General features: G+C 41.8%; 1 protein-coding gene across 1 annotated transcript in view; it reads right to left on the bottom strand.

Annotated features, from left to right (window-relative positions):
* The window catches only part of LOC311123329 (protein argonaute-3-like), a 42179-nt gene extending 30730 nt beyond the window's left edge, over positions 1-11449 (bottom strand). The window contains exon 1 of the mRNA XM_084158168.1: positions 10914-11449. Within this exon, the coding sequence (XP_084014294.1) occupies positions 10914-10932 (19 nt within the window). The 5' untranslated portion in view covers positions 10933-11449. The remainder of the gene's footprint in view (positions 1-10913) is intronic.
* Between the last annotated feature and the right edge of the window lie 2472 nt (positions 11450-13921).

Raw genomic sequence — 13921 nt, 5'->3', positions numbered from 1 at the left:
ATTGTTTGTGTCCATAAAACCAGGGTCCAGTCTGCCCTTTTGTACTGTCGCTTTAACTCTCTGCTGACTGACTAATTCAGGACTATATCTTAATTACAAAACAATAAATTATTATTTTTTGCTTCCGGTGTGAAATAAAACACCATTCTATACCAGACTTGCCCTATAATGGAGGTGACAAATTCTGAATATTAGCAGGTGATTAGGTGAGAAGCTAACAGCTTAAGCGAAACAATGGAAACAATGTGATCAGTAGATGGAGTGTTAACTGGCTGGCATACCTGTAAATGACCTACATTATCCTAATGACGAGAAGGCTGCAGACTTTACACATTTAAAATCAGCCAGCCTTACGTGACAAAACATGCATCAGGTGAAGTGTTTTGGCAAGACCATTTTTTTTGAGGCAGTAACATGGAAACAATGTTGATTCAACCAGTTTGTGCCCAGTGGGCTGAGACTACCCATGAGATGAAGAGGATCTTGCATTCAATTGGAATATTCTGTTTTACTGTTGATGTTGTACAGTTTCATGAAAAGTATTTGACTGATTAACTTCATTGTGATATTTGTTATGAATAAAGTATGCTTAAAAAAAATATGCATATCTTGAATTTTTGAATGAATGTATTGTTTGTTTGTAGAATGAGTGACACTACTCGGAGTGTAAACTTTTTGGATTTGGAAAGGACAAGTGCTCCCAAGTACAATGGAGCCCCCTTTTACCAAACCATGAGGTCAAAGGAATTGTCCGTAGAGCTCCGAGATAGGATTGTGTCGAGGCACAGATCTGGGGAAGGGTACCAAAAAATGTCTGCAGCATTGAAGGTCCCCAAGAACACAGTTGCCTCCATCATTCTTAAATGGAAGAAGTTTGGAACCACCAAGACTCTTCCTAGAGCTGGCCGCCTGGGGGAGAAGGGCCTTGGTCAGGGAGGTGACCAAGAACCTGATGGTCACTCTGACAGAGCTATAGAGGTCCTCTGTGGAGATGGGAGAACCTTCCAGAAGAACAACCATCTCTGCAGCACTCCACCAATCAGGCCTTTATGGTAGTGGCCAGGCGGAAGTCACTCCTCAGTAGACAGCCCGCTTGGAGTTTGCCAAAAGGCACCTAAAGGACTCGCAGACCATGAGAAACAAGATTCTCTGGTCTGATGAAACCAAGATTGAACTCTTTGGCCTGAATGCCAAGCGTCACGTCTGGAGGAAACCTGGCACCATCCCTACGGCAAAGTTATATTTCTAACTTTGTTCCAGAGTTTTTTGCGCTGTTGGGATGTTGTAATAAAACTAGGCTACACTGCATTACACACCGCAATGGATTTCCCAATCATGAGCCCTGGCCTGCCCTGCTCTTGTAGATGTAAACCTTTTTGTGCTGCCTAACCAATGGCTGTGCTGTGTACAGTGGCACTTCAGGAGGCGAGTCAAAGGCTTATTCTGAAAATCATTTTTGATTTGTCAAAAAAATGTAATACAGTGGGGAGAACAAGTATTTGATACACTGCTGATTTTGCAGGTTTTCCTACTTACAAAGCATGTAGAGGTCTGTAATTTTTATCATAGGTACACTTCAACTGTGAGAGACGGAATCTAAAACAAAAATCCAGAAAATCACATTGTATGATTTTTAAGTAATTCATTTGCATTTTATTGCATGACATAAGTATTTGATCACCTACCAACCAGTAAGAATTCCGGCTCTCACAGACCTGTTAGTTTTTCTTTAAGAAGCCCTCCTGTTCTCCACTCATTACCTGTATTAACTGCACCTGTTTGAACTCGTTACCTGTATAAAAGACACCTGTCCACACACTCAATCAAACAGACTCCAACCTCTCCACAATGGCCAAGACCAGAGAGCTGTGTAAGGACATCAGGGATAAAATTGTAGACCTGCACAAGGCTGGGATGGGCTACAGGACAATAGGCAAGCAGCTTGGTGAGAAGGCAACAACTGTTGGCGCAATTATTAGAAAATGGAAGAAGTTCAAGATGACGGTCAATCACCCTCGGTCTGGGGCTCCATGCAAGATCTCACCTCGTGGGGCATCAATGATCATGAGGAAGGTGAGGGATCAGCCCAGAACTACACGGCAGGACCTGGTCAATGACCTGAAGAGAGCTGGGACCACAGTCTCAAAGAAAACCATTAGTAACACACTACGCCGTCATGGATTAAAATCCTGCAGCGCACGCAAGGTCCCCCTGCTCAAGCCAGCGCATGTCCAGGCCCGTCTGAAGTTTGCCAATGACCATCTGGATGATCCAGAGGAGGAATGGGAGAAGGTCATGTGGTCTGATGAGACAAAAATTGAGCTTTTTGGTCTAAACTCCACTCGCCGTGTTTGGAGGAAGAAGAAAGATGAGTACAACCCCAAGAACACCATCCCAACCGTGAAGCATGGAGGTGGAAACACAATTCTTTGGGGATGCCTTTCTGCAAAGGGGACAGGACGACTGCACCGTATTGAGGGGAGGATGGATGGGGCCATGTATCGCGAGATCTTGGCCAACAACCTCCTTCCCTCAGTAAGAGCATTGAAGATGGGTCGTGGCTGGGTCTTCCAGCATGACAACGACCTGAAACACACAGCCAGGGCAACTAAGGAGTGGCTCCGTAAGAAGCATCTCAAGGTCCTGGAGTGGCCTAGACAGTTTCCAGACCTGAATCCAATAGAACATCTTTGGAGGGAGCTGAAAGTCTGTATTGCCCAACGACAGCCCCAAAACCTGAAGGATCTGGAGAAGGTCTGTATGGAGGAGTGGGCCAAAATCCCTGCTGCAGTGTGTGCAAACCTGGTCAAGACCTACAGGAAACGTATGATCTCTGTAATTGCAAACAAAGGTTTCTGTACCAAATATTAAGTTCTGCTTTTCTGATGTATCATATACTTATGTCATGCAATAAAATGCAAATTAATTAGTTAAAATTCATACAATGTGATTTTCTGGATTTTAGTTTTAGATTCCGTCTCTCACAGTTGAAGTGTACCTATGATAAAAATTACAGACCTCTACATGCTTTGTAAGTAGGAAAACCTGCAAAATCGGCAGTGTATCAAATAATTGTTCTCCCCACTGTATATCTGTGGAGGGACTGGTAAAGGTTCGACCTAGTGCTACAGTAGGAGTTGACTGTACTGATAGTGACGATGTTGTCGGTGGTGATAGTTAACCGTACTGATAAATGCATAGAGCAGTATAATTTGGCACAACAGATGATAAATGAAAATAATGCTGTTGAACCACCAAATCTGAAACATAAATTGTATGGGGGTGGCAGGGATGTTGGGGATGATCAGAAAGTTAAGAATCACAAAAACAATTTCACAAATAAAATTAATGTTTGTATTACCATGCTATTTCCATGGCAATACATTCTGTTATGCAGCATAATGAAATTTTGATTTCCAATTTTGGGAGGAAGTTGCCAAAACCTTGCAATGGCCAATTGGAAAACCCATTGTCACTAAACGTAGTGTCAAAAATCTTAGGAATATGTGGGACAAGAATAGAGGTAACATTTATACATTCTATTGCTAGTGACAACAAGGTGAAATTAAACAAAATGGTACAAATAGAGAATGTAAATGAGGATCAGGTACAAAACCTATTGCCTGTGGAGAGTTTGAATGAATGAGTGAATGTCAACTGCTCAGAGAAGAGCCTCAGACTGTTAACTTAATATGCAGAATGTACACACTTTTGAGGATAAAGAACCTGCTTCTGATCATCCTGATTTATCCAAGAGTTCATATGATGGAGTGTCAGTGGTGCAGCCCAATCAAATCTCAGACACCCAAGATATTGGGAATGAATACTACCACTTAGAGACAATGTTGTGGTAGAGGTTTATCAGATGAGTAAATCGTAAGCTCTATGAAAACTGAATCAGATAAGCAGCATGTAACTAGAGAGGTTGACATCGAAATAAGCAAGGATACACTGAAGTGTGTTTTGTCAGATGAGGCACATTTGTGGTCCTCTGTAGCTCAAATTGGTAGAGCATGGCGCTTGTAACGCCAGGGAAGTGGGTTCGATCCCCGGGACCACCCATACTTAAAAATGTATGCACACATGACTGTAAGTCGCTTTGGATATAAGCGTCTGCTAAATGGCATATTATTATTTTGGAGGGTTCATGCTTACCACTCCAAAATAATAGTGTGTTTACGTTGACTCGTGACAAATGGGAAAGGATCCATTTAGAGAGAAGTGGTAGGTATTTTAAGAAGTTATCCTGGTTAGGCCTATTTGCACCACCGAGAAGCGGGGTCCAGAAAAGTTGGATCTGCAACCTCGGCAGCTGTGGTGTTTATATGTGCTTGTTTTCTAAAGCAGTCTTATGAGAGGGCAATGTCAATAAACTTTCAAAATGGCATGCAATACTGTGTTACATGGGTTATTACTTAGTTGAAAGAAGTTAAGATTTTAAGCTTGAATGATAGAGCAGACCGATGAAACAAAGCTATATGCTTAATAAATAAATGATATTTAAATATAAAATGTGATATTTATTTCATATAGTGGTGGGCACCAATATTGATAATTTGCTAAGATATCGATACCGTTTGATATCGATATGAGCAAGGCATATCATGATATTGGTTTAGTCTTCCTGTTAACCTACACTACTCTCCACACCACCCCCATCATGCTCCATTGATGGGGGATCATTATTTTCCTTTTCATTCTAGAATAACATTTCAACAAGTGTGATATTGAGAAAAACCTCTTCTTTACTAACAACTTTATTGGTCATAGTAGGTCAATAACAAGACGATCGCTGCAGGGTTCCAACATCCCGAGCTACAGTACACAATCCCTCTGAACTGAAATTACACAAATGTATCCTGGCCACACCTTACGATCACACAAGGCTAATTTACACACTGCTCCAGGGTCAATGAAGGGAGGTTAGTATAGCCGCCGTCTCCCGTACTGGAATTTAACAACCCCGGGCCTTTTTAAATTCACTCGCCGTTTAAACAGGTCATACAGTGCCTTTGGAAAGTATTCAGACCCCTTGATGTTTTCCAAATTGTAACGTTATAGCCTTATTCTTAAATTGATTAAATTGTTTTTGTCCCCTCAATCTACACACAATACCCCATAATGACAAAGCAAAAAAAGGTTTGGAAATGTTTGCTAATTTATAAAAAATTATTACATTTACATAAGTATTCAGACCCTTTACTCAGTACTTTGTTGAAGCACCTTTGGCAGCAATTACAGCCTTGAGGCTTCTTGGGTATGACACTACAAGCTTGGCACACCTGTACAGTGGGGAAAAAAAGTATTTAGTCAGCCACCAATTGTGCAAGTTCTCCCACTTAATAAGATGAGAGAGGCCTGTAATTTTCATCATAGGTACACGTCAACTATGACAGACAAATTGAGGGAAAAAAATCCAGAAAATCACATTGCAGGATTTTTTATGAATTTATTTGCAAATTATGGTGGAAAATAAGTATTTGGTCACCTACAAACAAGCAGATTTCTGGCTCTCACAGACCTGTAACTTCTTCTTTAAGAGGCTCCTGTCCTCCACTCGTTACCTGTATTAATGGCACCTGTTTGAACTTGTTATCAGTATAAAAGACACCTGTCCACAACCTCAAACAGTCACACTCCAAACTCCAGTATGGCCAAGACCAAAGAGCTGTCAAAGGACACCAGAAACAAAATTGTAGACCTGCACCAGGCTGGGAAGACTGAATCTGCAATAGGTAAGCAGCTTGGTTTGAAGAAATCAACTGTGGGAGCAATTATTAGGAAATGGAAGACATACAAGACCACTGATAATCTCCCTCGATCTGGGGCTCCACGCAAGATCTCACCCCGTGGGGTTAAAATGATCACAAGAACGGTGAGCAAAAATCCCAGAACCACACGGGGGGACCTAGTGAATGACCTGCAGAGAGCTGGGACCAAAGTAACAAAGCCTACCATCAGTAACACACTACGCCGCCAGGGACTCAAATCCTGCAGTGCCAGACGTGTCCCCCTGCTTAAGCCAGTACATGTCCAGGCCCGTCTGAAGTTTGCTAGAGTGCATTTGGATGATCCAGAAGAGGATTGGGAGAATGTCATATGGTCAGATGAAACCAAAATAAAACTTTTTGGTAAAAACTCAACTCGTCGTGTTTGGAGGACAAAGAATGCTGAGTTGCATCCAAAGAACACCATACCTACTGTTAAGCATGGGGGTGGAAACATCATGCTGTGGGGCTGTTTTTCTGCAAAAGGACCAGGACGACTGATCCGTGTAAAGGAAAGAATGAATGGGGCCATGTATCGTGAGATTTTGAGTGAAAACCTCCTTCCATCAGCAATGGCATTGAAGATGAAACGTGGCTGGGTCTTTCAGCATGACAATGATCCCAAACACACCGCCGGGCAATGAAGGAGTGGCTTCGTAAGAAGCATTTCAAGGTCCTGGAGTGGCCTAGCCAGTCTCCAGATCTCAACCCCATAGAAAATCTTTGGAGGGAGTTGAAAGTCCGTGTTGCCCAGCGACAGCCCCAAAACATCACTGCTCTAGAGGAGATCTGCATGGAGGAATGGGCCAAAATACCAGCAACAGTGTGTGAAAACCTTGTGAAGACTTACAGAAAACGTTTGACCTGTGTCATTGCCAACAAAGGGTATATAACAAAGTATTGAGAAACTTTTGTTATTGACCAAATACTTATTTTCCACCATAATTTGCAAATAAATTCATTAAAAATCCTACAATGTGATTTTCTGGAGAAAAAAATCTCATTTTGTCTGTCATAGTTGACGTGTACCTATGATGAAAATTACAGGCCTCTCTCATCTTTTTAAGTGGGAGAACTTGCACAATTGGTGGTTGACTAAATACTTTTTTTTCCCCACTGTATTTGGGGAGTTTCTCCCATTCTTTTCTGCAGATCTTTTCTGCAAGCTCTGTCAGGTTGGATGGGGAGCATTGCTGCCCAACTATTTTCAGGTCTCTCCAGAGATGTTTAATCGGGTTCAAGTCCGGGTTCTGGCTGGGCCACTCAAGGACATTCAGAGACTTGTCCCGAAGCCACTCCTTTGTTGTCTTGGCTGTGTGCTTAGGGTCGTTGTCCTGTTGGAAGGTGAACCGTCGCCCCAGTTTGAGGTCCTGAGCGCTCTGGATCAGGTTTTCATCAAGGATCTCTCTGTACTTTGCTCCGTTCATCTTTCCTGAGTAGTCTCCCAGTCCCTGCCGCTGAAAAACATCCCCACAGCATGATGCTGCCATCACCATGCTTCACTGTAGGGATGGTGCCAAGTTTCCTCCAGACGTGATGCTTGGCATTCAGGCCAAAGAGTTCAATATTGGTTTCTTCAGACCAGAGAATCTTCTTTCGCATGGTCTGAGCGTCTTTAGGTGCCTTTTGGCAAACTCCAAGCGGGCTGTCGTGCCATTTACTGAGGAGTGGCTTCCGTCAGGCCACTCTACCATAAAGGCCTGATTGGTGGAGTGCTGCAGAGATGGTTGTCCTTCTGGAAGGTTATCCCATCTCCACAGAGGAACTCTAGCGCTCTGTCAGAGTGACCATTGGGTTCTTGGTCACCTCCCTGACTCAAGCCCTTCTCCCCTGATTGCTCAGTTTGGCCGGGCGGCCAGCTCTAGGAAGAGTCTTGGTGGTTCCAAACTTCTTCCATTTAAGAATGATGGAGGCCATTGTGTTCTTGGGGACCTTCAATGCTGCAGAAATTTTTTTGGTACCCTTCCCCAGATCTGTGCCCCGACACAATCCTGTCTCAGAGCTCTACTGACAATTCCTTCGACCTCATGGCTTGGTTTTTGCTCTGACATGCAGTGTCAACTGTGGGACCTTATATAGACAGGTGTGTGCCTTTCCAAAACATGTCCAATCTATTGAATTTACCACAGTCAATCAAGTTGTAGAAACATCTCAAGGATTATCAATGCAAACAGGATGCATCTGAGCTCAATTTCGAGTCTCATAGCAAGGTATTTCAGTTTTTTACTTTTAATAAAAAAAAAACTGTTTTTGCTTTGTCATTAAGGGATATTGTGTGTAGATTCTTTTGGAGATGTAATCCATTTTAGAATAAGGCTGTAACGTGTGGAAAAAGTGGGGGGGTCTGAATACTTTCTGAAGGCACTGTATATTATTTCAAAATGATTAATCTTCCCTTTGAAATGTATTTCAATATTTCCTGCGTTCAAGAAAATTTGGAGACAGCAAACTTTATCAACTACGTACAGCACTTTGCAGGGAAGAAATCTTCAAAAGGAAAATCCTTCAAATTGGTGTTGCAATTAATTATTATGTGTTCTTTCTGTTAAGGAATAAAAGGGACAATGTTTCAGCGCATGGATTTCCAGCAACAAATGATACTTAAATTATTTTGGGCACCTGCTTTTTTATAATTGTGTATGCTTGTGGAAATTATATTCGTCCACAGGTGAAGACAGAGGAGGATTCCTATTCGATATGTATTTGATAGATGTATAACTTACATGTACACTACATGAACAAAAGTATGTGGAGACCTGCTCGTCGAACATCTTAAAAAAAAAATTATGGGCATTAATATGGAGTTGGTCCCCCCTTTGCTGCTACAACAGCCTCCACTCTTCTGGGAAGGCTTTCCACTAGGCTGTACACACTTCATTAGTCTCTCATTCACAATTTGACAAGCACTTGATAATGCCTCGAATTTCACCACGGCCATGCCTTTTGTGGCCAGTGGCCGTTGTGCTCTTGGCCCTGAGTGCTGCACAATCCGAAGCACCTCTCACTCACATGGCTCTCCATCACGTAATCGGGTCTTTCCCACAGATTACAAGTGAAGACAGACACATCGGGGACACAACTGCGTGCGTCCTTATCCAATTCTGAGGTGCATATTGAAGATAAAAATTACGCAATCAGGCTGACGCAACAGATCAGAACGTTTAGCTTAAAATGTTGATAAACTATTTGGCTATTTCACATTATAAGCACAGCAATGCGCACATGGCAGTAGGCTATAAGCACGAATGTTCCATTAGCGGGAAAACACCATTATCAAAAGTGACCGCAAACACGATTACGCACGTAATGCTTTTATTATAAAGGTGCATTTTTATGGTGAAAATTATCTTCCCCAAACTTGAAACTCACGCACTGCTTATGTATGCCAGTTAGGCTCTAAACCCCTTGTAAAGCGGATTAATGTGATTCATTTTAAGAAGTTATTTTGAGGTGTGCGACTATGATTCGAAAAACTCGCAAAAAAGGCAGTTTCTTCTGTTGGGCATCATTCACAAGTGATAATATATAATTCACAAGTGATAGGCTAATATTGTCACCCATCAGACTATTCTTGACTTTACATATACTAAATAATATATGTGTGAAATTAGTTTTGTGGTTAATTTTCATGCGAGCCAGGTAGGCTATACTTCTGTTGTAAAGATAAGCAATGTGCTTAATATTAGGAAAGTTGAGAAATAAATATAGTGGGCCTAGCCTATAGAAAGCTGATGGGATCCTCCTCTTTTTAATAGAGGCCATCACTCTTTTTCCTCACTCAATTGCATAGCCTATAGAAATGTTGCGCAACATTTGCTAATGGGCTGTCATGAAGTGTTTGATTAGATTTTCGATCACATTTGCATTGATGTCAGAGTGATTAGAGGGACAATATAGTGCTGAGTACCAGGCAGTTAGCAAGTTTGGTAGGCTACTAATGACCATCAGTAGCATCAGAGCTTGGAGAAGCCTAATTACCGTGATTAAACGGTCACGTAAAATTTGACTGCCTTCATGACTCGTGACCGCCGGTGTGGCGGTAATACTGTCACCGCAACAGCCCTACTCCCAACCACACTTTTACCTATGCACATATAATTGTTTTTCCAATATGTAATTTATAGGCCTATAGTGTATTGCATTGGGACCATTTGAGTGGGTGGAGTCGAAAGTGTTACTGGGCATACAGGCCTCAGTCCCCCATGAAATAACACCATATATAGATTCTACAGATCCTACTAAGTATTCCTTACCCTACTTTTACATCGGAACAAATAATAGTTTTTCCTGTACAGTGCTATATTTGTACCGTATAGTGTCCAGGCACCCCATTTTAAGCTGTTTGACCACAGTAAAAGGCCAGCAACAATCCGTAAAAAGGCCAGCAACACTCAGAGCCCGATGAAATAACACCAACATATACAATTCTACAGATTCTACTAAGTATTCCCTACAATACATTTACTGCGGCACCCAGAATAGTTTGTTCTATAAGACAATATGTATTCCATATAGTGATTTGCATTGTGGCCGCCAATGGAATGGGTGGAGTAAAAGGCCAGCAACACCCCATGAAATGACACCATATATACAGACCCTACTGAGTATTTCTTACAATACTTTTACTACGGCACCCAGAATCGTTTTTGCTCTATAAGCCAATATGTATTCCATATACAGTGATTCGCATTGAGGGCATTTATTTGACCTTCAAACATGTTTTTTAAAACCCCAAATGTAATGCAAATGATCTCTTCAATATGAACACATATGAATCATTGTTAATGTTTAGACAATACTTTTTCATATATCATGAATAAATACAGGTTATTGACATTTTTCTACTATTACGTGGGGGACTTTTATTTGGAAAATTTCCCAAATCCTGTGATCCGGAAGTACTTTTTTTGTTGCTGCCGACGAGACGCTGATCTGGCAAACCATCTGGTCACCCAAATTACTTTTCTAACCCAGACAGTAGAGTGAAAGGCCTGAATGTGTTTATTTTAATGCATTATCTGATTGGTAGGCCTACTAGGATTTTGGTTTGACTGTATGCTATCCTTTAAGGAATTCAACTGATAGTTAGCCTAAAAAACTTCAACAATTTAATAAGGGGTTTGACAGACAGGTGTATGAATATACCTGAAGTTCCGATTTCCATTCATGAGGTCTCTGTCCCCGGCTTCCAATGGTCAAATCTCAGCGCAGCTCCTGTTCGTCTGACGCTATTTACTCAGCGTTGGAGATGTTCCACCCGACAACTCTCTCAAGCCGACACCCCGGCTTCTGTCGCTGATGTGGACACGGGCCGCTTGGGGTGTCCACTTAACTGGAGATCCTCCCAAATTGCCCCCGTTGTCAACCGGCACAAGTTGAACGACGTGTCCCCTTCCTTTCGTTAGAGCACTAATTGTTCTCAGCTGACAATATATATATATATTCAAAGACTCAAGTCTCAGAAAACATTTCAGAGCCTCGGATACTCCACTGCTCCTATTCCTGAACGGTTTTAAGGCTATACCTCAATCGTTTAGAGTTTCGCCTTGTCATTAGTTGCCAGGATAATAACAACATCATGTTTGTTTTTCGGACCATAAAAGTTAACCTTTTGCCGCTCTTTCGGTGTTGTTCTGCCGGCAAATTGGTGTTTCACTCCCCGGTGCGTTCTCGGTGCTACCGCTGTGAAGCAGGCGAGATTAACTAAGTACTTTCCGGGTCACGGATATCTTCTTCTTCTGTGGTATATTGGCGATTGCACAATTTAATGTACATCCCGCCACCTACTGTGCGGGATGGAAACAGGATTCCCCCAAAAACTACCAACAAAAAACTACCAAACTACAACAACAAAAAACGAAATCAAACAACTTTACTGTTAAAAGATGCTTCAGAGGACGCATGACTTAACCTTCGCCTCTCAGCGATGAGACTGGATCGCAATTGGATATCACGAAATTGGGGAGAAAAAGGGGGTAAAACAAACAAAAAATGTTTTAATAAAATATCTGATCCCTTACAAAGGCTCAAGGGGAGCCTGGGAGTGCGGGCCGTCTTCCGGCGCCAGTACCCCATGCAAGACTTCAGATGTAAAATCCTTAATTCCCAAAAACTTTTCTGCCGCAGCCACAATAATATCCAGTTTCTTTGATTTCTTTGAGACTTGAGCCATACAGTTTATAACTGTGGCAATGAACGCCACAAAATCCAACTTTTTAACACACAGGGTATCTTTTGACTGGCAGCAAACATTTACCACAGGCTGTGGTGCATCCACTACCATATCTTCACTAGCATCACTTGTTTTCACAATTATTTTAATCGCCTCCGCATAGGAGATTCGATTGTTCACTCTTTTGCCACCTCAATCTCCTTCACCCTTACAGGGCACTCCAGGAACTCGGTATCATGATCCCCACCCGTCGTCCTTCTACACATTATTCTTCAGTATACTCTGTCCATCTGCACAAACTTGAAACATGGCCAAATCCTTTACAGTTCTTACACTGACATCATACATAACCAAGCTTCACATGCATAGGAAGGTGCTCTTTATCAAAAAAAGAACAGGACCGACAGACATTCTTCTTTTTAGCCATTCACCCAGCGGGTCAGACGCCTGGCACCAACCACACCAGGAATTTTCTTCAGGTATTCAACTTGAACATCTGTCGTCACCCCTGAGATGACTCCTTTGACGGGTGCTCTGCTCTGAAGTTCAATGCAGGTAGCTTAGTGGTTAAGAGCGTTGTGCCAGTAACCGAAAGGTTGCTGGTTCTAATCCCCAAGCCGACTAGGTGAAAAATCTGTCAATGTGCCCTTGAGCAAGGCACTTAACCATAATTGCTCCTGTAAGTCGCTCTGGATAAGAGTGTCTGCTAAATGACAAAAAAAATGTAACACCTCAAACGGGTTTCCCACATATGGCATCCTTACTCAACAAATGCATCCCAACAAGAAGCGATTCATTCATAGACGTATCCTCCACTCCAATTTTAGACAATTTCCTTGTTGTTCCAGTTTTTGACACTACTGCTGTCCATTCAGGACATTCATCTTCATCAACTTTGCTCGACAGGCTAATTGATTCGAACTCAGCATCCGCTTCTGCCATTTTACCTTACTGAAACCTCGCACTCCCCAGCAACCAAACTGTAATTTCTCCAACTTCCACTAGGGACACAGATTTTTGGGTTCCTTCAGAATATGGGTCCTATCCTATACACATTGTTAATGAATAATTTGGGTGAGAATGATGGAAAATGTGGATAATTATCGATATATTTTATACAAACTATCATACAAAGAATAATTATAAGTATTTCTATAAGATTTGTGATTTATTTGTTTATTTTTCATAGGGTGTCCAATCAAAAATGCATATTTTGACCAATGGCTAAGATAAAATGTCAGTTGTGTAGATACTCCTCTAAGAAAACCAATGTTCCAAACCTCATGTCTCTACCATAATCCGCTCAAATGTTATTGGAGTTTTTACCCTTGTAGAATGGTCAAGATTAGGGTGACTAAATCAATGGAGGCCTGAGAAAAAAAGTGCTCAAAAATCAGGAAAATGGCATTGCATCAGCGAGAATTAAGGCAAACTGACAGGCTCACAATTTAACTCTTCTTTCTTCTTGAATCCAGAGGACATATAGAGGTAAGGTAAATATCGATTTTGAGACATGACATGTAGTATTTTCATATTCTAGTATACGCTTTTGTGACATCCATAAGGTTATGTATCACACTTTATATACACTGAGTACACAAACATTAAGAACACCTGCTCTTTCCATTACATAGATTGACCAGGTGAATCCAGGTGAAAGCTATGCTCCCTTATTGATGTCAATTGTTAAATCCACTTCAATCCGTGTAGATGAAGGGGAAGAGACAGGTTAAATAACTATTTTTAAGCCTTGAGACATGGATTGTGTATGTGTGCCATTCAGAGGGTGAATGGGCAAGACAAAATATTTAAGTGCCTTTGAACGGGGTATGGTAATAGGTGCCAGGCGCACTGGTTTGTGTCAAGAACTGCTGCTGGGTTTTTCACGCTCAACAATTTCCTGTGTGTATCAAGAATGGTCCACCACCCAAAGGACATCCAGCCAACTTGACACAACTGTGGAAGCATTGGAGTCAACATG

Source organism: Coregonus lavaretus (assembly GCF_964263955.1).
Source record: "Coregonus lavaretus genome assembly, chromosome: 3".
Taxonomy (NCBI): domain Eukaryota; kingdom Metazoa; phylum Chordata; class Actinopteri; order Salmoniformes; family Salmonidae; genus Coregonus; species Coregonus lavaretus.
This window is presented reverse-complemented; position numbering and strand designations above follow the sequence as displayed.